A 23758-nucleotide genomic window follows, 5' to 3' on the forward strand; every position below is an offset into this window, starting at 1 on the left:
CTCCATCAAATACTGTAACCACAGCTCGTATACTAAAGTCCTTGTAATAACATGTAGGTGAGAAGATCCCAGACCCTGTAGACATGCCAGAGTGGGGCAAGCTGATGCTGGTGGGCGTGGCAGCCCTGTTCCTATTGGTCATCCTGGTGGTGGGTGTGCTGATTGGCCGCAGGAAGAGAGAACACAGCACCCTGTGGTTCCCCGAAGGCTTCTTCCCCAAGAAGGAACCCAGCAGCAACAAGAACCGCAGGGAACCCTTAGGCCAGGACGCACTGGGCATGAAGTGAGTAACCACACTGTTGTGTCCTCACTTACAGCACTCCTATGGTGATTCCAAATCAATGTATCTGCTCCACTATGGTATTGTGACTGTGTGTTACCGGTCTCTCTCCAGATACATGCCCAAGACGGTGGAGGAGTCTCTGCTTGGCGACCACAGTGACTCGTGGATCGACACAGACTGCCCCGAGGCCAAGAGACTGAAGGTTGAGGAGCCCAGCATCCTGTCAGACAGTGAAGACACTGTAGACTGTAGACAGTGGACCCAGCACCACCTAGCGGCTGCAGACATCCGCATGCCCCCCTCCATGGCCCTCACCCCGCCCCAGGGAGAGTTCGACCAGGACTGCATGGACGTCAACGTCCGAGGACCTGGTCAGTATTGAAATGAACCACATGGAGCGTTGTTGTGTCATGTGCAGTGTTGTATGTATCATGTGCAGTGTTGTATGTGTCATGTGCAGTGTTGTGTGTGTCATGTGCAGTGTTGTGTGTGTCATGTGCAGTGTTGTGTGTGTCATGTGCAGTGTTGTATGTGTCATGTGCTGTGTTGTATGTGTCATGTGCTGTGTCATGTGCAGTGTTGTATGTGTCATGTGCAGTGTTGTATGTGTCATGTGCAGTGTTGTGTGTGTCATGTGCAGTGTTGTGTGTGTCATGTGCAGTGTTGTGTGTGTCATGTGCAGTGTTGTGTGTGTCATGTGCAGTGTTGTATGTGTCATGTGCTGTGTTGTATGTGTCATGTGCTGTGTCATGTGCAGTGTTGTATGTGTCATGTGCAGTGTTGTATGTGTCATGTGCAGTGTTGTATGTGTCATGTGCAGTGTTGTATGTGTCATGTGCTGTGTCATGTGCAGTGTTGTATGTGTCATGTGCAGTGTTGTATGTGTCATGTGCAGTGTTGTGTGTGTCATGTGCAGTGTTGTATGTGTCATGTGCAGTGTTGTGTGTGTCATGTGCAGTGTTGTGTGTGTCATGTGCAGTGTTGTGTGTGTCATGTGCAGTGTTGTGTGTGTCATGTGCAGTGTTGTATGTGTCATGTGCTGTGTTGTATGTGTCATGTGCAGTGTTGTATGTATCATGTGCAGTGTTGTATGTGTCATGTGCAGTGTTGTATGTGTCATGTGCAGTGTTGTATGTGTCATGTGCAGTGTTGTATGTGTCATGTGCTGTGTCATGTGCAGTGTTGTATGTGTCATGTGCAGTGTTGTATGTGTCATGTGCTGTGTCATGTGCAGTGTTGTATGTGTCATGTGCAGTGTTGTATGTGCCATGTGCAGTGTTGTGTATCATGTGCAGTGTTGTATGTGTCATGTGCAGTGTTGTATGTGTCATGTGCAGTGTTGTATGTGTCATGTGCAGTGTTGTATGTGTCTGGACCAGAATCCTTGAGGCTGTAGTATATCCTTTAAAAACCGCTCCTCCTGATTCGTATTCCCGGTGTTTATTGTTAGTTGCTACGTTTGATCTCTTTGATCTGTTCCTGTCCATTGTGTTTTGATTGACACATTGACTGACCCTTCGCCTCTCCAGACGGTTTCACCCCTCTGATGCTGGCGTCGTTCTGCGGAGGCGGTCTGGAGCCCGAGCTCCCCGAGGAGGAGGAGTCAGAGGAGTGTTCCGCCAACATCATCTCTGACCTCATCTACCAGGGCGCCACATTGGCCGCCCAGACGGACCGCACTGGAGAGACCGCCCTTCACCTGGCCGCCCGCTATGCCCGCGCTGATGCCGCCAAGCGGCTGTTGGACGCCGGGGCCGACGCCAACGCGCAGGACAACACAGGGCGCACGCCGCTACACGCCGCCGTGGCCGCCGATGCCCAGGGGGTCTTCCAGGTAAACACACACTGTTCAGATGCTTAATGTTTAAAGTTATATCTTCACACTTACTCAATGTATTCCTCAGTCTTTCTATACACAGTATTACACATGTAAGACTTGACTTGGCTACTTCTTACGGTTGCCCACTTGCTGAGTAGACTGTTGTGTCATCTGCCAGACTGACATGTTATTTCTCCCTGTCTGTCCTGGTTAGATTCTGATCCGAACCCGGGCTACAGACCTGGACTCTCGTATGTACGACGGCTCCACCGCCCTGATCCTGGCTGCCCGCCTGGCCGTAGAGGGCATGGTGGAGGAACTCATCACCTGCCACGCAGACATCAACGCTGTCGACGAACTGGGTACGTGATTGGCTAAACTAGTGTGTGAGAGTGTGTGTGTTGAAGAGAGACTTGATGCAGTTGAATGGTGATGCTGTGTTTCGTGGTAAGAGGTAGGATGAGTAACAACTGTGTGTGTTCCTCCCATCCCAGGTAAATCTGCTCTGCACTGGGCAGCTGCTGTCAACAACGTGGAGGCCACCATGGCCCTGCTGAAGAACGGAGCCAACAAAGACATGCAGGACCTCAAGGTACACACAGCCCTCCACCTATATCTACAACTGTCAGCTCCCCACAGTCATACAGTCTGGAATATATAGAGATATTGAGGAGCCAACATGTCTATCTCTCTCTCTCTCTCTCTCTCTCTCTCTCTCTCTCTGTATATTAGGAGGAGACGCCTCTCTTCCTGGCGGCGCGTGAGGGTAGTTGTGAGGCGGTCAAGGTCCTCCTGGCCCACTTCGCCAACAGGGAGATAACCGACCATATGGACCGTCTGCCTCGGGACATTGCCCAGGAGAGAATGCACCATGACATCGTTCAGCTGCTGGATGAGTACAACACAGTGAGGAGCCCCCAGGGCCACGGAGGGGCCCCACACCACCTGGCCGGGGGACACACCCTGTCCCCCCTCATGTGCCCCCCCAGCGCCTTCATGCCCGGCCTGAAGAACACCCCCCAGGGGAAGAAGAGTCGCCGCCCCGGGGCAAAGGGTTCAGGTCTGGGAGGGCAGCATGCCCAGAACCTGAAGGATTCAGCGAAGGCCCGCAACAAGAAGCTGACCCTGGACATGCAGAGCGCCCTGCTGGAGAGCTCTGTCACCCTGTCCCCCGTCGACTCCCTGGACTCCCCCCGCGGAGGGGCCAACAACGCCGGCTACATCACCAACCCCTGCTCCCCGGTCGCCATGCCCTCCTCGGGGCTCTTCCACTCCTCCATGTCGGTGCCCAGCACTCCCATGGTGCACAGCAGCATGATGGACGGCTCTGGTCCATTCGCTGTGTCTCTGGCCCAGCTCAACGACCTGGGAGATGGAGGCATGTCCATGCAGGGCCGCGTGTCCATGGCCAGCCAGGTCAACCAGGGACCCCACGGCTACGTGCTCAATGCCGGCCAGCTGGGGCTCAACATGGGCCTGGTGAGCCCTGTCAGCGTGCCCTTCGACTGGCACAGCCGCATGCCCTCCTCCTCTCAGTGCGGGGGACAGGTGGTGAACCTGGTCCACAGCAGCCAGGCGGGCATGCACCCTCAGAGCCCCATGCAGCAGCAGCAGAACAGCCTCATGATGCAGCAGCACCAGCAGCACCAGCAGCACCTGTACCGCAGCGCCCAGCAGGCCATGCTGCAGCCCACGCCTGTCATTGCCAGCACGCCCATCTCCCTCAGCCCCGTCAAGCTGCCCTCCATCGCAGAGCAGCAGCTCCACAACCACTCCATGGCCAGCCAGCAGAGCCTTCGCATGGGCACCTCCTCCCCACCCACCCCCCAGACGACACAGCCCCCTCCAGCCTTCTTCCAGCAGCAGCAGCAGCAGCAGCCTCCTCAGCCCCAGCCAGCCACTCAGCCCACCTCTCCACAGGCCTCCCAGGCCCCTCCTCCCCAGGCCAGTGGCAGCACTGCAGGCTTGGAGGACTACCCCACCCCGCCCTCCCAGCACAGCTACTCCTCCACCCTGGATGCCACCCCCAAGCATTACCTCCGCCTGTCCAGCGAGCATCCCTACCTGACCCCCTCCCCAGAGTCGCCCGAGCCCTGGTCCAGCCCCTCCCCCCACTGTGTGTCTGATTGGTCAGACTCCACCCCCAGCCCGGCGGTGGCCGGTCCTGCCCAAACCCAGATCCCACATGTCCAGGAGTCCAACGGCAAGATGCAGGTGTTTGCATGAACCCCCAAGGCACCTGGTTAACAGAGACCTGCCTGGGGGAGAGGAGAGAGGAGACGACTGGCTGTAAAGGCCTGTGTGTCTGGAGTTTAAGCGTCAGCCTGGTTCCAAGATTTTCATTGGATTTGGATTGACTGTGTTTTATCACGAGGACCGTCTGCTAGTGTTGTTTGCAGAGAAAGAGTAAAGGGAAATATGTTGTCTGGATATAAAAGAACAGACAATTTAATGAAGTAAGACTTATTCTGTCACAGATGGACTTGTTTTTTTATTATTATAAAAAGTATATGAAGAAAACGAAGTCTTTCATTTCAAAGACTTAGGGATGCTCTCCTGAAAAACTAACAAACTTAAAAAAGTAGATAAAAGAAAGAAAAAAGCAACAATGTTGAAGGGAATTCCTTTATTTTTATTTATTGTTTTTTTGTGTTTCTCAGAACTGCCTTTTCAGGTGTTTTCTCAGCCTCTTTCTGTCCTGTCCTCTCACAGTGTTTCACACTCACCTTTTACATGGAACACATGTCTTGGGCTCACCTGAGTCCAGTGGTGTTACAAGGAAAACGACTAGTGATTCAGTCTCTCTCCACCCAGCCCACCACCGGTGTCTAACACTCTGTAGGCAGATCAACATGGGGTTCAGACAGGAAGAGGAAGAGGTCTCGCCTCTCTTGACTGATGTTATTTATTTAGGCCAACAGGTAAAACGATCAGATTGGCTTGGGAACAAATATGTACTCTTTTAAGTTGGCTGTCATTAGTGATATTATGTTCTGATTTGACGAACTAGGGAAAAAAGGACTGACCACATTCCGTAGAAGTATTATGTGTAAGAATGTAGAATGATGGGCGTCTCTGAAGCACTTGAGGGGACAAAGCGATGGGAGGGAGGGTGATCAGGGAGGGTGATCAGGGAGGGTGATCAGGGAGGGTGATCAGGGAGGGCGATCGTGATCTTTTAAACATTCATTACAGTACGTTCATTGGCCAGTGTTCAGTAAGACAGACAACTCAACAAAAACATTGATGTGTTAAAAGTTTAAACTTCCCATTGACTTAAGCCACGTTCTCCCCCAGGCCGTCTGCCTGTCAGTCCCAGGCCGTCTGCCTGTCAGTCCCAGGCCGTCTGCGTGTCAGTCCCAGGCCGTCTGCGTGTCAGTCCCAGGCCGTCTGCCTGTCAGTCCCAGGCCGTCTGCCTGTCAGTCCCAGGCCGTCTGCCTGTCAGTCCCAGGCCGTCTGCGTGTCAGTCCCAGGCCGTCTGCCTGTCAGTCCCAGGCCGTCTGCGTGTCAGTCCCAGGCCGTCTGCCTGTCAGTCCCAGGCCGTCTGCCTGTCAGTCCCAGGCCGTCTGCGTGTCAGTCCCAGGCCGTCTGCGTGTCAGTCCCAGGCCGTCTGCGTGTCAGTCCCAGGCCGTCTGCGTGTCAGTCCCAGGCCGTCTGCCTGTCAGTCCCAGGCCGTCTGCGTGTCAGTCCCAGGCCGTCTGCGTGTCAGTCCCAGGCCGTCTGCCTGTCAATCCCAGGCCGTCTGCCTGTCAGTCCCAGGCCGTCTGCGTGTCAGTCCCAGGCCGTCTGCCTGTCAGTCCCAGGCCGTCTGCGTGTCAGTCCCAGGCCGTCTGCGTGTCAGTCCCAGGCCGTCTGCGTGTCAGTCCCAGGCCGTCTGCGTGTCAGTCCCAGGCCGTCTGCCTGTCAGTCCCAGGCCGTCTGCCTGTCAGTCCCAGGCCGTCTGCGTGTCAGTCCCAGGCCATCTGCGTGTCAGTCCCAGGCCGTCTGCGTGTCAGTCCCAGGCATGGCTCGAGTCATCCTAGTCTTTAGTCTCATTGGTCCTGGTCTAAAGGGCTTGCCCCCTCCGTCTGCCATCACTACAGTCATGCAGCTTGTTTTCACTCATTCTGAACATTCATTCAGATGAGGGCATTATTATGCCAATTCTAAAATCAGCCTGTCACTGCCCTTTAGTTTTGGTTTTACCTCAGTTATGTGTTTGTTTTTTTATATACTGTATATGTGTTGACACCATGGTTACTTTTTTGAACATCTCCTCGGTGTACTAAGCTATGTTTATCAGCTGCTATTCCTTTACCACTCCCCTGCAAACATTCCTGCATGTTGCCTGTCAGTGTGAAAGCATGTTTTTGACTGCTTCTATTCTATTCTTTGACCCCTGGTCCTGTTTTTGTGTAGCCTGAGTCCCACATCTATTTGTGCTCTCTTGCCGACTCCGTTGCTGTCATTGTTATGCGTGTAAGACCGCACACATAGATCTGGGACTCAGGCTAGCTGTCGCGTTGGCCAATAGAAGCACATTCTCTTGCGGTTCCATTGGTAATGGAGGTGTTGGTATGTTCTCCAGCGGTTCAGTTACGGATAAGTCTGTGGACTGATTCCAACTCTGGTGAGCTCCAGTCGTGGTCAGTCAGTGGTCGGTCAGTCGGTCAGTGTGAGGGCCTGGCTGGTGGGTCGGGACTGTTAGTGCTCTGTCACTCCTCAGGGAGGTGCTATACTACAGCGTGCAGAGGAGCGTTCCCCTGCATCTTTAGCAGCTTGCACCCCACTAGCCACGGAGAGGACAGTTACATATGACTTGTTAGAAGACGTGGAAGGAGAGAACACTACTATGTAGTGCTGCACCCCCCTACTGTAGCTCTTCACTATGGATGGCACTCCCCAGGGATCCAACTAACCCTCACCAGACCACTGCTGCTCCCTGGATAGGATACTTACTACTGGGAAAGCCAATCAGATCCTCCTCCCCTGTTCGATTTCATTACTGTTTCCTTCACTGGTCCAAGCCTGTTCACTATAACCAGCTACTACAGTACAGTCAGACCTGGGAGGTTTCTGGGTTGGACTGATACTAGGTTCAGATTCCAGTTCAGGGTTCATTTAGTGAAGTGTTTATTTGTTGTCCTTTGATTTCCTTTCCTGGCGACACTACTATGCTCTGTCTGTACATTTCAGATATCCCAACTTCTGTCTGTAAATAATGTTTGTCCTGGGTAGATTTACTTGTTTATGATGCATCTTGTGTTTCTAAAAAATTATTATGTACTAAAAAGGACAAAAAGAAAATGTACTTCCTTTTAGGATTATTGTGAAAATTGAGGATGTGACTGATATTTTATTGGTCTTGTATTATTAGAAGTCATAGATATTTTCTATCATTATTATTAATTCCTATACTTGTTTAAAAGTAGTTTAAAAATCATTGTACATAAAAAAACTGTTCCACAATGTTTCTTTCTACAGACAAAAGTTGTAAAATAAGTCACTTCTAATAAAAACTGTAGGGAACTACATTTCTGTGTATCTTTTTGCATTCATCGTATTTTCACACATTTATATTTGACTTATAATAATGTACTAATTATTAAGTATCGCATGTGAATAGAGCAAATCGTTTCAAATGTAGAATATGATGTTGATTGCCATTTTAGTGGATGGTTAAAGGCATCGCCTTTACAGCCTTCCTGAGACCTAGAAGTACTGTCTCCCTGGGTTTAGAAATGCCTTAGCATTTCTGGGTCAGTGGTATTGACAGTACCTCTTGAGTACGTTGTTACGGCGCTGAGAGTTGTGAGTTCGTGCCCATGCCCAGTGGATTTCCACTCTGTCACAATTGCACAAAAGTAAATGAGTCTACAAGGGACAGGCATGTTCTTTAAATGGTATAAAACTGAACTTCCAAAGACCTTGCTATTCATAATTATCCTCCATTTCAACGTTACTCTGGGAGCGAGGATGGATCACAACTTCCCTAAGGTCATTTTATCCTATCAGAGAAACAATGAAGGTGAGATTGGTTGCCTTGAATAGGGGGTGGGGGTTTATTATTCTATAATAATGTCTTTAAGTTAAAGTTGACATTAATTGCAGGCTTTGGATGTGCTCATTCTACTACTCCCAGTGGCAATCAATACTCTACCATATGATATCATGCCAGTGTATTGTGTTGATGTGTATAGAAGGGGCTTTGGACACAGTGGCGTGTACACCATCTACCCTGCAGGAACAAGCTGTGAGGACCAACCTGAGGGGGGGAAATGGACCGTGTGTACAGTGACTAGACCTTTTGTTTATAGTCTTTTGAGCTTCATCAAAGTTTGTTTCACTACCACTACCTCAGGGCTCAATCCATGTTGTTGTTTGCTCAATTAACATTTGAAGTAGAGAATGTTATCAACCAGGAGAGATGGATAAAAATTCCCCTTGTGTGGAACATCTCATATTTCTGTGGAAAATCTCAAAATGCCCCTCCATTCCAGGTGATCCAGGAGAGAAAGGATGGGACAGTGAACTTTTACCATGGATGGGACCAATACAGGAGTGGGTTTGGGCAGGCATCTGGAGAGTACTGGTTAGGTAAGAGCATGACTCACTGGACACATTTGAAATGTCAATGCTGAGATACGAAATGCATTAAATGTCTATTCATGTGTATTATTACTATCTTTAATACTCACCTCGTGTTGTGTTCTCCACCAACACCTTGTGCTCTCCCTCAGGCCTAGAAAACACCCATCTCCTCACTCAGAGGAAGAAGTATGAGTTGAGGGTGGACCTGGGGGACTTCGAAGGGGCTAAAGCCCACGTGCAGTACTCCTCCTTCTCTGTCGACTCTGAGCATGAAGGATACAAGCTGCATTTAAGTGGCTTCAAAGATGGAGGTGCTGGTGAGTCTAAAGAACATTTCCATTTCTCCTCCTTTCCCATGAAACAACAGTATTACCAATCTGAAAGGACTACTTGGTCGATACAGTCTGAAGAAAGTTATACTGTAAATGGATGAACACAATGGGCAGAAGTTCTCCACCTTCGATAAAGACCAGGACACTCACACTTCAAACGGTGCTAAATCATATCTAGGAGGATGGTGGTATGGAGAATGCCACAGTGTCAATCCCAACGGGGTATATCTATGGGGCGACTCAATCTATTGTATTGGTATCAACTGGATGTATTGGAAAGGTTATAAATACTCTTTAAACGCCATTGAAATGAAGATAAGGCCTGTGGTATAAGTTCAGAACCTCTCACACTCACACTTTGCATTCAAATATTACCTTTCAAATTATGAAAATATTTGGAAAGCCACTGAAGTTTAAACATTTTAAAGCTAATAAATTGAAGGGAAAAAAGCTTTGTCTCGTTTTATTGAAGTGTTGCCAGTCTTACCGTAAACCTTCATTACACTGTTAAAATACAGTAGTAACACACTAATATCCTCTAAAAGCTGAAGGAACGGTTGAAGGAGTCCCGATTGGTCTGAGACACACTGAGCCCTTAGTCCGTACGGCTAGGTTACCAGGTTTGATTAGAGGCCCACAAACATCAGTCCTTAACTTGTCTCATCTCAGTCTCATCTTTGTTGCACAGTCATTGATAGTTTAAGAAGTGGTTATGAATGTTCATAAGGAAGGTTTCTGGTCTGAGGCGTGGGTCTTTTACTAAGGATTTATCAGGAAGGTCTCAACAGTACTCTTTTGTTGTGTCTATGCACAAACACTGTCTTTTCTGTATACATCAATGATGTTGATCTTGCTGCTGGTGATTCTCTGATCCACCTCTACGCAGATGACACCATTCTGTATACTTCTGGTCCCTCCTTGGACACTATGTTAACTAACCTCCAGACAAGCTTCAATGCCATACAACTCTCCTTCCGTGGCCTCCAACTGCTCTTAAACGCAAGTAAAACTAAATGCATGCTCTTTAACCGATCGCTGCCCGCACCTGCTCGCCCGTCCAGCATCACTACTCTGGACGGCTCTGACTTAGAATACGTGGACAACTACAAATACCTGGGTGTCTGGTTAGACTGTAAACTCTCCTTCCAGACTCACATTAAGCATCTCCAATCCAAAAATTAAATCTAGAATCGGCTTCCTATATCGCAACAAAGCATCCTTCACTCATGCTGCCAAACATACCCTCGTAAAACTGACCATCCTACCGATCCTCGACTTCGGTGATGTCATCTATAAAATAGCCCCCAACACTCTACTCAACAAACTGGATGCGGTCTATCACAGTGCCATCCGTTTTGTCACCAAAGCCCCATACACTACCCACCATTGCGACCTGTACGCTCTCGTTGGTTGGCCCTCGCTTCATACTCGTCGCCAAACCCACTGGCTACAGGTTATCTACAAGTCTTCGCTAGGTAAAGCCCCGCCTTATCTCAGCTCACTGGTCACCATAGCAGCACCCACTCGTAGCACGCGCTCCAGCAGGTATATCTCACTGGTCACCCCAAAGCCAATTCCTCCTTTGGTCGTCTTTCCTTCCAGTTCTCTGCTGCCAATGACTGGAACGAATTGCAAAAATCTCTGAAGCTGGAGACTCACATCTCCCTCACTAGCTTTAAGCACCAGCTGTCAGAGCTGTTTACAGATCACTGCACCTGTATCTAGCCTATCTGTAAACAGCCCATCTATCTACCTACCTCATCCCCATACTGGTATTTATTTATTTATTTTGCTCCTTTGCACCCCAGTATCTCTACCTGCACATTCATCTTCTGCCGATCTACCATTCCAGTGTTTAATTGTTATATTGTAATTACTTCGCCACCATGGCCTATTTATTTCCTTAACTTACCTCATTTGCACTCACTGTACATATACTTTTTGTTTTCTTTTGTTCTACTGTATTATTGACTGTATGTTCATTCCATGTGTAAGTCTGTGTTGTTGTATGTGTCGAATTGCTACGCTTTATATTGGCCAGGTCGCAGTTGTAAATGAGAACTTGTTCTCAACTAGGCTACCTGTTTAAATAAAGGTGGGAAAAAGAAAAGAAAATGACTAGCAGAGAAGAGAAGGGGGCTTGTCCACTGCAGACTGGAGTCACTCAATGACTCACGCCTTCTGCTCTCTCTATCCCCCTATCTCTCCTCACTAGGTTATTCACTCTGTCTCTCCAACCTTCTGCTCTCTCTATCCCCCTATCTCTCCTCACTAGGTTATTCACTCTGTCTCTCCAACCTTCTGCTCTCTCTATCCCCCTATCTCTCCTCACTAGGTTATTCACTCTGTCTCTCCAACCTTCTGCTCTCTCTATCCCCCTATCACTAGGTTATTCACTCTGTCTCTCCAACCTTCTGCTCTCTCTATCCCCCTATCTCTCCTCACTAGGTTATTCACCCTCTCCAACCTTCTGCTCCCTCTATCCCCCTATCTCTCCTCACTAGGTTATTCACTCTGTCTCACCAACCTTCAGCTCTCTCTTTCCCCCTATCTCTCCTCACTAGGTTATTCACTCTGTCTCTCCAACCTTCTGCTCTCTCTATCCCCCTATCTCTCCTCACTAGGTTATTCACTCTGTCTCTCCAACCTTCTGCTCTCTCTATCCGCCTATCTCTCCTCACTAGGTTAATCACTCTGTCTCTCCAACCTTCTGCTCAATTGGAACTCTGCCCAGTCCTCTTCTGCAACATGCACAGCAGCCCCAGACTGGCAGTGAATAGACTGTCGTGCTTGAATAGCAGCTTATAAAAGGTGTCCAGGGCTAGACGACCGGTGGGGTCTGCGTGCTTCAGGGCAGTCATGGGCATGTACGCACGGTTGGTCTGGTGGCGAAACGGAGGCTCATCCGCTGTCATCAGTTGAAGTGTTTGCTGCAAGAGAGTAGAGTAGAGCGATTAGTCCCATTTAGCCACCAAAGGATCAGATGTTGAGACTGCATACCAAATAATACTAGGATAGTAGTCACAAAATACAAGATAGTGATATAACAGAGTGTTACCTCTGCTATTTCCTCGGGTGTCTGTGCGAGAGAGTTGAACACCTTCCTAGAGTAGGGCAGGTAGATCTCACGGAAGATCCTAGCAGTCTCCTCGTCTGTCCCCGCGAGGTCCATCTTCTCAGCGTCCTCGTACACCTTCCTCTTAAATTCTGTTTAAAGCAAAGTGAACAGTCACATACCGACGACCGAGCAGCGGCTAGCCCGATGACCTAACTGGGTCATGTCATTTAGCAAACTATGGCTGCTCTACTGGGAGTTGTAGTTCTTCATCGGCAATTTACATACGTTTTAAACCGTTGGTTTAGGAGATTGGGCTGGTGATTCCGTGATTCAGTTCTCTTAGGTGTGACAGAGTGGTGGGGCCGGTGGGGGTTGTGCTACATTCGTTAAAGAGAGGATGGCATACAGAGTATTGGAGATACAGGAATTGGAATGTGTAGGAGGAATAGAAATAAAGTTGAAGTCTGAAGTTTACATACACTTTGTCATTAAAACTTGTTTTTCAACTACTCCACAATTTATGAAGAACACCATCCCAACCGTGAAGCACGGGGGTGGCAGCATCATGTTGTGGGGGTGCTTTGCTGCAGGAGGGACTGGTGCACTTCACAAAATAGATGGCATCATGTGGAAGAAAAATTATGTGAATATATTGAAGCAACATCTCAAGACATCAGTCAGGAAGTTAAAGCTTGTTTGCAAATGCGTCTTCCAAATGGACAATGACCCCAAGCATACTTCCAAAGCTGTTGCAAAATGGCTCAAGGACAACAAATGCAAGGTATTGGAGTGGCCATCACAAAGGCCTAACCTCATAGAAAATTTGTGGGCTGAACTGAAAAAGCATGTGCGAGCAAGGAGGCCTAGAAACCTGACTCATTTACACCAGCTCTGTCAGTAGTAATGGACCAAAATTCACCCAACTTATTATGGGAAGCTTGTGGAAGGCTACCTGAAACGTTTGACCCAAGTTAAACAACTTAAAGGCAATGCTACCAAATACTAATTGCGTGTATGTAAACTTCTGACCCACTGGGAATGTGATGAAAGAAATAAAAGCTGAAATAAATCATTCTCTTGACTAGTATTCTGACATTTCACATTCTTACAATAAAGTGGTGATCTGTCACGAGAATTTTCAATCCCAATGATAATAACTATCAGTCAATAGCTCTGACCAATCCCGAGATCTGTAAGACCATGGGTTTAATAATAATTAGTCAAAGACTCAGCTTATGCAAAAAGATAGTACCGTTTATTCAGAGAACGTTCCAAAGTCAAGAATACAAAAACATCAATTTTATATCTGCGCATGTACTTCCACACAAACAGTAGGTATCCTACGCACATACATACACATAAACAGTAGGTGAGTTTTATCCTTCTCCATAGTTCTCACCACTGTGTATCACTACCTAGCCGACAGTTCCATTCCCCCGAGATTAGGGAGACCTTGAGAAGTACTCCCTGTCCTCTCCCAAGTCTCTCAGAGGCCTAGCCAGGTCAGTTCAAACACAGTTTTAATTGTTCTTCGGTATTTTACTAGGCACACACACGCAAGTTCAAATCCTAAACTACGCCTTGCTCAGACAGTCTGTGTTTTTCCCCTATACAGATACATTGCTTAACCTAATTCCGACTAAAACTACGCACATCATCAGATTATAATTTTATGATTCTAATCAATTTCACACAGTTATAAGGGTTCAGAGTGGAATTATTTTATCATGATCCTAACTTTTTACTAGGATTAAATGTCAGATATTGTGAAACTGACTTTAAATGTATTTGGCTAAGGTGTATGTAAACTTCCGACTTCAACTGTATGTAGGAATAGGGGTAATATTGTAATAGTTCACTTCTATAACCCCTGCAAACCTCTCTGGTTAGCAAAGTTAAAGGGATTGATAGGACCTGTAGGGGTAGAAGCTAATATGGTGTGATTTTAATAACCATAATGAAGATGACAATGGGAGTACATTTGAACAATGTATGGATAACAGGGGATTAGTGTGTGTTATTGACGGGAGGGAGACGAGAATCAATGTGGTGAGAGTCAATGCTCGGACTTGGCATTGGTATCTGCAGCGGTGACAGGGAGGTGTGAATGAATGGGAAGTGATGAGAGAAACCACGGTAGGGAGTTATCGTTTTCCGTGTGTGGGTGTGTGTGTGCATGCGTGTGTGTGCGCGTGCGGGAAGTGGTGTTGGAGGGCCAGTAGGAGGCACCCTTTCCTCTGGTCTCAACAAATATCCCAATGCCTCAAGGCCATTTCCTTGTGTATGGTGCTGTCTTTCAGATGGGACGTTAAATGGCTGTCCTGACTCTCTGTGGTCACTAAAAGATCTCATGGCATTTATCGTAAGAGAAGATGTGTTAACACTGGTGTCTTGGCTAAATTCACAATCTGGCTCTGATACCATCATGGTCATCTAATCATCCCCAGCTTACAATTGGCTCATTCATCCCCCCTCCTCTCTCATAACTATTCCCCAGGTTGTTGCTGTAAATGAGAATGTATTCTCAGTCAACTTACCGGGTAAACTAAAAAAATAACATAAGGTGGTGCTTTGAGAAAGCTAACTGGAAGATGTTAGTACCTGTGTGACCGTGTGGGACAAACGTGATCAATGGAGGGGTCTGTGAAGGAGTGCACCGAGGCAGTAATGTCTGTAATTATATCAGCTGCCTATGTGACTGTTCCAGTGTGTATCATGAAGTGTCAAAGAAAGAGAGTGATGGCCAGAAGAATGATTAAGACAGTGAAAGGGGGGGCATGGTGTGAATTTTGCTCCACTATTGGTATCGGGGCCAAAATTGGTGAGGTTTGGAAGAAAAATTAAAAAATGATTGGGAAGGGTTAAACTGCTGAAATTCCAGTGTTGGTAGAAGGAAACGTCACAGCTGTATCAAGTGAAGAAAAGATTGAAGATCCCCAAGAACACAATGGCCTGCACTATTCTTAAATGGAAGAAGTTTGGAATCACCAATACTCTTCCCAGAGCTTGTCACCCAGCCAAACTGAGCAATTGGGGGAGAAGGGCCTTGGTCAGGGAGGTGATTAAGAACCTGATGGTGACTCTGAAAGAGCTCCAGATTTCCTCCGTGGAGATGGGAGAACCTTCCGGAAGGACAACCATCTCTGCAGCACTCCACCAATCAGGCCTTTATGGTAGTGGACAGACGGAAGCCACTCCTCAGGAAAAGGCGTATGACATCCCGCTTGGAGTTTGCCAAAAGGCCTCTAAAAGACTCTCAGACCATGAGAAACAAGATTCTCTGGTCTGATGAAACCAAGATTGAGCTATTTGTCCTGAATACGAAGCATCACGTCTGGACAAACCTAGCACCTTCCCTACGGTGAAGCATGGTGGTGGCAGCATCATGCTGTGAGATGTTTTTCAGCGGCAGGGACGAGAAGACTAGTCAGGATCGAAGGGAAAGATGAATGGAGCAAAGTACAGAGAGATCCTTTATGAAAATCTGCTCCAGAGCGCTCAGGACCTCAGGCTGGGGCGAAGGTTCACCTTCCAACATGATAACGACCCTAAGCACACACCCAAGACAACGCAGGAGTGTCTTCGGGACAAGTCTCTGAATGTCCTTGAGTGGCACAGCCAGATCCCAAAGGTGCTTTAACAAAGTACTGAGTAAAGGGTCTGAATAATTATGTAGTTGTAATATCAGTTTTTTAGTTTGATACATTTGCAATTTTTTTTTTTTTTAACTGTTTTTGCTTTGTCATTATGGGGTATTGTGTGTGGATTGATGAGAAAAAAATAACAATTTAATACATATTTGAATAAGGCTGTAATGTAACAAAATGTGGAATGGTCAAGGGGTCTGAATACTTTCCGAATGCACTGTGTATGGAACCCAAAGGGGTTCTGACTTGAACCAAAAGGCGCCCTGTGCTCTTCACAGATGAAAGCAGGTTCACACTGAGCACATGTGATAGACGTGACAGAGTCTGGAGACGCCGTGGAGAACGTTCTGCTGCCTGCAACATCCTCCAGCATGACCGGTTTGGCGGTGGGTCAGTCATGGTGTGGGGAGGCATTTCTTTGGGGGGCCGCACAGCCCTCCATGTGCTCGCCAGAGGTAGCGTGACTGCCATTAGGTACCGAGATGAGATCCTCAGACCCCTTGTGAGAACATATGCTGGTGTGGTTGGCCCTGGGTTCCTCCTAATGCAAGACAATGCTAGACCTCATGTGGCTGGAGTGTGTCAGCAGTTCCTGCAAGAGGAAGGCATTGATGCTATGGACTGGCCCGCCCGTTCCCCAAACCTGAATCCAATTGAGCACATCTGGGACATCATGTCTCGATTTCCATTGATCATTTTGTGTGATTTTGTTGTCAGCACATTCAACTATGTAAAGAAAAAAGTATTTAATAAGAATATTTCATTCATTCAGATCTAGGATGTGTTATTTTAGTGTTCCCTTTATTTTTTTTAGCAGTGTATTTTACATTCTTCAAAGTAGCCACCCTTTACCTTGATGACAGCTTTGCACACTCTTGGCATTCTCTCAACCTGAAATGCCATTCCAACAGTCTTGAAGGAGTTCCCACATATGCTGAGCACTTGTTGGGTGTTTTTCCTTTACTCTGCGGTCCAACTCCTCCCAAATCATCTCAATTGTGTTGAGGTCGGGTGATTGTGGAGGCCAGGTCATCTGATGCAGCACTCCTTTTTGGTCTAATAGTCCTTACACAGCCTGGAGGTGTGTTGGGTCATTGTCCTGTTGAAAAACGAATGATAGTCCCACTAAGCGCAAACCAGATGGGATGGCGTATCATAGCAGAATACTGTGGTAGCCATGTTGGTCAAATGTGCCTTGAATTCAAAATAAATCACAGACAGTGTCACAAGCAAAGCACCCCCACACCATCACACCACCTCCTCCATGCTTCACAGTGGAAACCACACATGCAGAGATCATCCGTTCACCTACTCTGCATTGTAACCAAAAATCTCACATTTGGGCTCATCAGACCAAAGGACAGATTTCCACAAGTCTAATGTCCATTGCTCGTGTTTCTTGGCCCAAGCAAGTCTCTTCTTATTATTGCTGTCCTTTAGCAGTGGTTTCTGTGCAGCAAATCGACCATGAAGGCCTGATTCATGCAGTTTCCTCTGAACAGTTGATGTGGAGATGTGTCTGTTACTTGAACTCTGTGAAGCATTTATTTTGGCTGCAATTTCTGAGGCTAGTAACTCTAATGAACTTGTCCTCTGCAGCAGAGGTAACTCTGGGTCTTCCTTTCCTGTGGAAACAGTTTCATCATGGCGCTTGATGTTTTTTGCGACTGCACTTGAAGAAACTTTTCCGGATTGGCTGACCTTCATGTCTTAAAGTAATGATGGAATGTTGTTTGTCTTTGCTTATTTGAGCTGTTCTTGCCATAATATGGCAAGATTTTACCAAATAGGGTTTATCTTCTGTATACCACCCGTATCTTGTCAAAACACAACTGATTGGCTTAAACGCATTAAGAAGGAAAGACATTTGACAAATTAACTTTTAACAAGGCACACCTGTTAATTGAAATGCATTCCAGTTGACTACATCATGAAGCTGGTTGAGAGAATGCCAAGTGTGCAAAGCTGTAATCAAGGCAAAGGGTGGCTACTTTGAAGAATCTACAATCTAAAATATATTTTGTTGTTTAACACTTTTGTGGTTAATACATGATTCCATATGTGTCATTTAATAGTTTTGATGTCTTCACTATTATTCTACAATGTAGAAAATAGTAAAAATAAAGAAAATCCCTTGACTGAGTAGGTGTGTATAAACTTTTGACTGGTACTGTACATAGAGAGAGATTGTGTGAAACGGTTAGAGAGGCTGGACAGGGTTGGGGTTTGGGTGGTGTAGCGGGGGGAGTAAATGGGAGGGAAGTGGTATTTCACTTTCTTAGATGAACAGGACTAATGAAGATAATTACTTTTTGGTAGGCTGTGACTGGCCTTACACTCCAGTACAGTAGGTGGTGGTGTATGCACCTTAAAAGTTGGATGCGATCCACCAATCCAATCCCAAAGAAGAAGGAGCAGAGCGGGCTGGTTGGAACGGTTCACTTGAAAGGGGTTCTGAAGAGGAATCCTGGAGCAAGAACAGGGATATTGGGACAGGGACACAGAAATGTGGATTTCTGAGGAGGAATGGAGGTGGAAAAATAGGAAGAGGTGGTTGAAGAGAATGAGGAAAGCAGAGGTTGGATTTGAATCTGGAGGAAGATGGAGATAAAAATGGAGACGGGGTGTTGAAAAAGGATTGGTGTCAAATAGAGTGAGCCATGAGCCAGACTGAGTTCTAGAGGAGAAATTGAAGTGTATGAAGGCGAGGTATGTGAGGTGGAAGGTGTGGTGAAGAGCTTGACATCATTGAACAAAATACAAAATAATCTAGTTCAATAGGAGTGACATTTTTGGAGAAAGTGGACCCTTGCCTTTTGGCAGATCCATTTGTGGTTTCAGGATGGGTGGGAAAGGAGTTGTTTACAGTAGAATCCGGGAAGGTAACCTGAAGTGGACTTTTTCTTTTTGTTTATGTTTCTTCTGACCCAAGGAAGCAGGCGCTCCGTGTCACGCAACTTGGGTCAAGATCTGCTTCATGCTTTGCTCTTGATGTCCGCCGTTTGGCGCGACACAGACCTGGTGGTGAGCGTGGTGAAACAGTTTGACTTTTGAGTCAGAGTCTTTACCAGACAAAGTCATGTTAGGATATATCATCCTCTTAGAGTGTTTGTGGTGAATCCACTGCTCTGTTTCAGGTACAATGTTTATGTTTATGGTCATGTTGCAGCAGTGTGCAGGAGGGAGATTCCAAGATGTGAGAAGTGTGCAGGAGGGCATTGGACAGAGGAATGTGTAGTTTTGGTAAAGTTGTGTGTGTCAACTGTAGTGGTGCCCATGTTGCTGGGGATCGGAAGTGTCCGGTATGAGAATGGCAAGTTGAAGTGGCCAGAGCATAGTGCAGAAGGTGTTGTATTCCGAGGCAGTGAAGAAAGTAGAGGCGGATGGGTCAAAGGTGAGGAATCCTGAGAGGAGCCCAGTGAGTCGTAGATCTGTGTCAGCACAGAGGGAGAGGCCATAGTGTTTTGAGCTTCAGTGAGGCTGCCTTCTCAGCGTTTATAGCAATGGTTATCAGCTGTACCGCAGAAAGGGAACGTAAATCACAGAAAATAGATGTTGTGGTGGCAGATGCAGAGAAGTATTTGGGTATATGAGATTTGAATTCAGAAGAGTTACAGGGTGTGTTGAGTGGGGGTGTCCCGTCCTCCCAGGCCGTTGGCATGGTGTAGGAGCAGGAGTGTAGCTGGCAGATGGGTGTGAGATTTTTTAGATGTTTTTTAATTAAATATTGGTATATAGTTGTAGGGTTGGTTGGTGGTGAAATGTATATGTACATATATATATTACCCCTTTTTATTTTTGTATAATGTGATTGAACATACACTGCCGCACAGTAGGTGGCGAAATGCACAAACAAAATGTGCAACGCCATGATACCAAATAATAAGAAGAAGAGGTAGCGGGGGCTGGTTGTGTGTTCATTGGTTGGTGTGTATTTGTTTTTACGGTGTGTGGCGTGCGTGGACGCGTGGTACGTATGACCAGTCTAATGATACGTTCAAAACAACTCGGAACTGGGAATCCCGAAATCCGACTTCAGTGTGTTAAAAAGAAATGGGAACTCGCACAACAAAAGGGGCTCTGACTGGAAAAAAATAATAATTTGAACGGTCATCCAACTTGGAATTTCAACTCGTGAACTCGGGCCTCTTTCCAGAGCTCCGACTTTTCACCCTAACGTAATGATCTGACATTGTATTGTTCCAATATCCCAGTGGTTTTGAACGCGCCATCTTATCAAAGTGAAAGTTGTTAACGTTAGTCAACACACTGCAACTGCAGCGCTACAAGGAAATATATCGATTGTGGCAAAATATGTTGCTATAGAACGACATATGCAAGGGTAGAAAAAGCCTAGACGATAACAAAATGAGCTGTCTGCAAGATGAATTTGAGGTAGGCTACGGTAAACTTAGTTTTCATTTGGCCAGTAACACTGTTTTACATGGTCGATTTGTATGCGCCTTTCTTGTTTGTATTGTAGTCCTACGGATCAAATGTCCAATTTGTGATTTGGTCGATGTGAAACTTTTAATGCTGGATAATAATTATGTTTTTTCTCTCACATTTCTCATTCGTTTAGCCTAAACCTAAATAACGTCATCAAACACTATAGAGTTATTACACTTTATAAATAGGCCTATGTCGTTAGAGAGGACAGGGCAAGAGCAGTGTGCGTTTCATTGTGCGTTGTGTTGCGATCTGTTTTTGAATAAACCATGTCCTTAGGCTGCATTTGCATTTGTTGCAATGTTCTATCGATCCTCCTGTTGAATGTGCCTGATCTTCTATTTTATTTACAACATGATTGACACCAGCCTGTTTATTTTAGATTCTTATTGTCCTTTTCTTAATTGTCTGTTAACTCAGCTGGAGAAAAGTGTCCGGCGGTTCAGGGAGACATTCCATGGAAAGATAGCGGTGGAAAAGGCAACCTTACTGATGAGACGCTATGCCAACAAACATCAAATGGTCACCTGGGCAGTTATACTGAAGAAAGGCAACGGTAAAGAAATGGTTGACAGTAGATGCAAACCCCAGTCATACCACCATAGGAAACCCTATGGAGGGTGTTCCAAGACACCGGGTCCTGTACTAAAAAGCTTGTTCAATGGGGATTCTCCGTTAAATGTGCCCTTTAGTCCAGGAACAGAACTAGGATTCATCTGTCCTGGAAACTATCCCTTAAAGGGGCAATCTGCAGTTGCTACATCCGTTTGTTGGATTTATGCATTTATGATATGTACCCATTGATTCTTGAAGAATATAACTTATAAATGCCTTATGAGCTTAGTTCAACTGTCGTAACCCATCAGAACCCCAAATATAAGATTGTTTTACTTCATTGTTTGTAAACAAAGTAAATGAAAAACAAACACTATATAGCCTCAAAACATGGTGTAAACTATCATTTTTATATCATGGATGGTCAGCCTTGCATCCATAGCTCTGTGTATACATTTAAAAGTCCCTACATTGTTTTACAGAAACATGGGCGAGGAAGACTGTTATTGTTTCAGCTGCTGATGGCCTCTTTAACCTCTCTTCAGACATGGTGTCGGGTGGTTTAACAACCAGACCCATTTTATTTGCTTTAAAGGGTTGGCCATGTTGACAATCTAATCTCAGACTCTTCCTCTTTCTCTACTCTTGCCGTGCAGAGCTGGATGATGAGGACAGAAAATGCTTACAGACGGATCAGGCAGTCAAGGTTACATTAATACATTCCATACTATTCTCTGTCGCTTTGTGTGTGTATTTGGATTAGGGGTGTATCCAGGCGGGTCTGTATTTCTTTGAAAATGTGATCTTTGTGGTCATAACCATGACAGTTCAGTTGTACCTTGACCCTTGATCCACCTCTCTCTCTTTCAGAATGTGGTGCAGAGACTCACAGCTGAGGACAGGGAACCTCAGGTCCCTCCTGCACAACAGGTACAACACAGTCACAGTGTTAGTTAGTCCCTCTTTCATTGGGTTAAATAATCAATGTTCATCAGAAGACATCTGGATTTCAGGCATTTTAGTATAATGCAAAAATCTCTGTTGATTTTGAAGTTCCATATTCCATAACCATATTGGTAATGGGTAATAACACATTGGGAATAGATTTGTGAGCTATTATAACAACACTGTTCAAGGGCTGGAAGAGAGAATAAAACTCCTATCATATTACATTTGTCCTATATCCAATCTGATAATCAGGTTGGTAAATTGGTTGCCTTGACTATTTCTAATTCTATGACTTACATTTGTCTTCCCTACAGCCCCGAGGTAGCAGACAGCCTGAAGACGATAATGATATCAAGGTCAGTCATCCACAGACTATTTACCGACTTTACTGGTGGGGGAAGAGGTTAAGGGTTAAGTGGATGGCTAACTGAAAGGTGTGTGTGCGCATCGGTGTGTCCCCGCCATTATGTGTGTGGCTCGTGTGTGTTGAGTCTTCAGGAGCTGGGAGAGCGTCTGCGGGTCCTGCCTCTCACTGAGAAGAACAAGAGAATGTTTGATAATGCCCAGCGCCACCTCACCCCCTCTGTCCTGCACCAGTTTGCCTGCCAGACCTGTGACAAGGACTGGTGGCGTCGGGTACCCCAGAGGAAGAGGGTAATGCTCTTCCATACATACCCACCTGGTATCCACCGTGGTCTTCACACATCTCTGTTTGATGTGCATGCCAAACCCATTCATAATAGTTCAAACGTATTTCTCCATGCCTGTGTCTGTAACTGTGTTCCTGTTAGCTTGTTACTTTGTCTTAGAATGTGTATTTCACATGGCCAGTTCATCTACTAACTGGGGTCTCCACTGACTGTCATCTCTCCTAGGTATCTCGCTGTCACCTGTGCAAGAAGAAATATGACCCTGTCCCTTATGACAAAATGTGGGGTATTGGAGAGTTCTGCTGCACCAAATGCACACGCACCTTCAGGTAAAAACTGGAGCGTCCTGTACATGTGTGATTATGAGAAATGATAAATGTGATTTAATCTCTATGCACTTGGTTTGATTTGTCCATCAGGGGCTTTGGGAGGATGGATTTGGGCTCCCCCTGCTACTCCTGCCGAACTCTGGTGATCCCAACAGAGATTCTTCCTCCACGCAAGGGAGGGGTAGGAGGAGCAGGACCCAGAAAACCTATCCCACACAGCTGCCTCGCTGAGGACTGTTACAACAGACAAGGTTAAACTACACACACATACACACACACACATTGCGCTGTACAGTGCAATGTACTGTGGTTTGTAGAGTGTGTTACTACAAACAAGTACCACAAGATGGCGGCCTTTTACATGTCTGTCTGGCTGCTGGCTCCAGCCAACTAACTGGCCTTGTACTTCCATGCCAGAGCCCCATGTTCCTGGGACAGAGTGTGTCCACCCCCGCAGTCGCCAGAGGAACAGGAAGCCTCGCGTGGTCAATCCCAGCTCCGTCCACATCAGCTCCGGCTCCACCGTCAACACCTGCCTGAGCCAAGGAAGCCTGGAGAACCTGTACGACCTCATCATGGATGACATCAGAGAGGAGAGTGAAGAGGACAACAGTAGTGGTAGCAGCAGCAGCTAGAGCAGCACTGATGTTACCAGTGACCAACAGTCGTGAGCAGCTTCCATGCTTCCCCAATTGTGCTTCCAACGATCAGGATATGATCACTTTTCTTAGGTTCACATTCAGTGTAAGGATGGCATCTCATAGGCCTACTGACATAGTATTGGTTGTACTTTCCTTTCATTTTTAAAAACCATGAAAATACCGCTCAATATTCACAACAGTCAGATGATATAAGTGAGATGATATAACTAGTTTCATGTTTTGCTTTTGTCTTTGTTTATGCTTCTTGAAGTGTTGCCACGTGTTGTTGCTGTTGCTTTGTTAATGTCTGAATGATAAGGGGAGATTGACCGCACTGGCTACTGCCCATAATCCTGACTTTACTTTTGGTTATCTATTCAGGAGATACCTTTCTAGTAATGTGTGTGTTCAAATAGATTTGTCATATCAACTTGAACAAGAATATATTATAGAACACAAATAATGCATTTTGTCCCC

General features: G+C 46.4%; 3 protein-coding genes across 6 annotated transcripts in view; all 3 read left to right on the forward strand.

Annotated features, from left to right (window-relative positions):
- Positions 1 to 7615, forward strand: part of LOC135559591 (neurogenic locus notch homolog protein 2-like) — a 48214-nt gene extending 40599 nt beyond the window's left edge. For both annotated transcript variants that reach the window (XM_065010135.1, XM_065010136.1), the window contains 6 exons: positions 58 to 283; positions 395 to 654; positions 1813 to 2117; positions 2317 to 2464; positions 2597 to 2694; positions 2835 to 7615. In XM_065010135.1, coding sequence (XP_064866207.1) covers positions 58 to 283; positions 395 to 654; positions 1813 to 2117; positions 2317 to 2464; positions 2597 to 2694; positions 2835 to 4328 — 2531 coding nt within the window. In that variant the 3' untranslated portion in view covers positions 4329 to 7615. The remainder of the gene's footprint in view (positions 1 to 57; positions 284 to 394; positions 655 to 1812; positions 2118 to 2316; positions 2465 to 2596; positions 2695 to 2834) is intronic.
- Positions 7616 to 8252: 637 nt separating this feature from the next.
- On the forward strand, positions 8253 to 9337 carry LOC115110892 (microfibril-associated glycoprotein 4-like). The gene is made up of 4 exons (XM_065010930.1): positions 8253 to 8366; positions 8582 to 8678; positions 8822 to 9007; positions 9108 to 9337. The coding sequence occupies exons 1-4, from the start codon at positions 8253 to 8255 to the stop codon at positions 9335 to 9337; spliced, it is 627 nt and encodes a 208-aa protein (XP_064867002.1).
- A 10371-nt stretch (positions 9338 to 19708) lies between these two features.
- Positions 19709 to 23758, forward strand: LOC115110539 (shiftless antiviral inhibitor of ribosomal frameshifting protein homolog). 3 transcript variants are annotated; one of them, XM_029636289.2, is made up of 9 exons: positions 19709 to 19887; positions 20579 to 20714; positions 21370 to 21419; positions 21584 to 21643; positions 21976 to 22017; positions 22160 to 22315; positions 22537 to 22640; positions 22731 to 22891; positions 23058 to 23758. In XM_029636289.2, the coding sequence occupies exons 2-9, from the start codon at positions 20651 to 20653 to the stop codon at positions 23273 to 23275; spliced, it is 855 nt and encodes a 284-aa protein (XP_029492149.2). In that variant the 5' UTR covers positions 19709 to 19887; positions 20579 to 20650; the 3' UTR covers positions 23276 to 23758. The 3 variants fall into 3 exon arrangements, with proteins under 3 accessions (XP_029492149.2, XP_029492148.2, XP_064866222.1); XM_029636288.2 differs by lacking the exon at positions 19709 to 19887 and adding an exon at positions 19894 to 20104; XM_065010150.1 differs by lacking the exon at positions 19709 to 19887 and having other exon boundaries at positions 20468 to 20714.

The sequence above is a fragment of the Oncorhynchus nerka genome, linkage group LG26 (assembly GCF_034236695.1).
Source record: "Oncorhynchus nerka isolate Pitt River linkage group LG26, Oner_Uvic_2.0, whole genome shotgun sequence".
In the NCBI taxonomy this organism is placed as follows: domain Eukaryota; kingdom Metazoa; phylum Chordata; class Actinopteri; order Salmoniformes; family Salmonidae; genus Oncorhynchus; species Oncorhynchus nerka.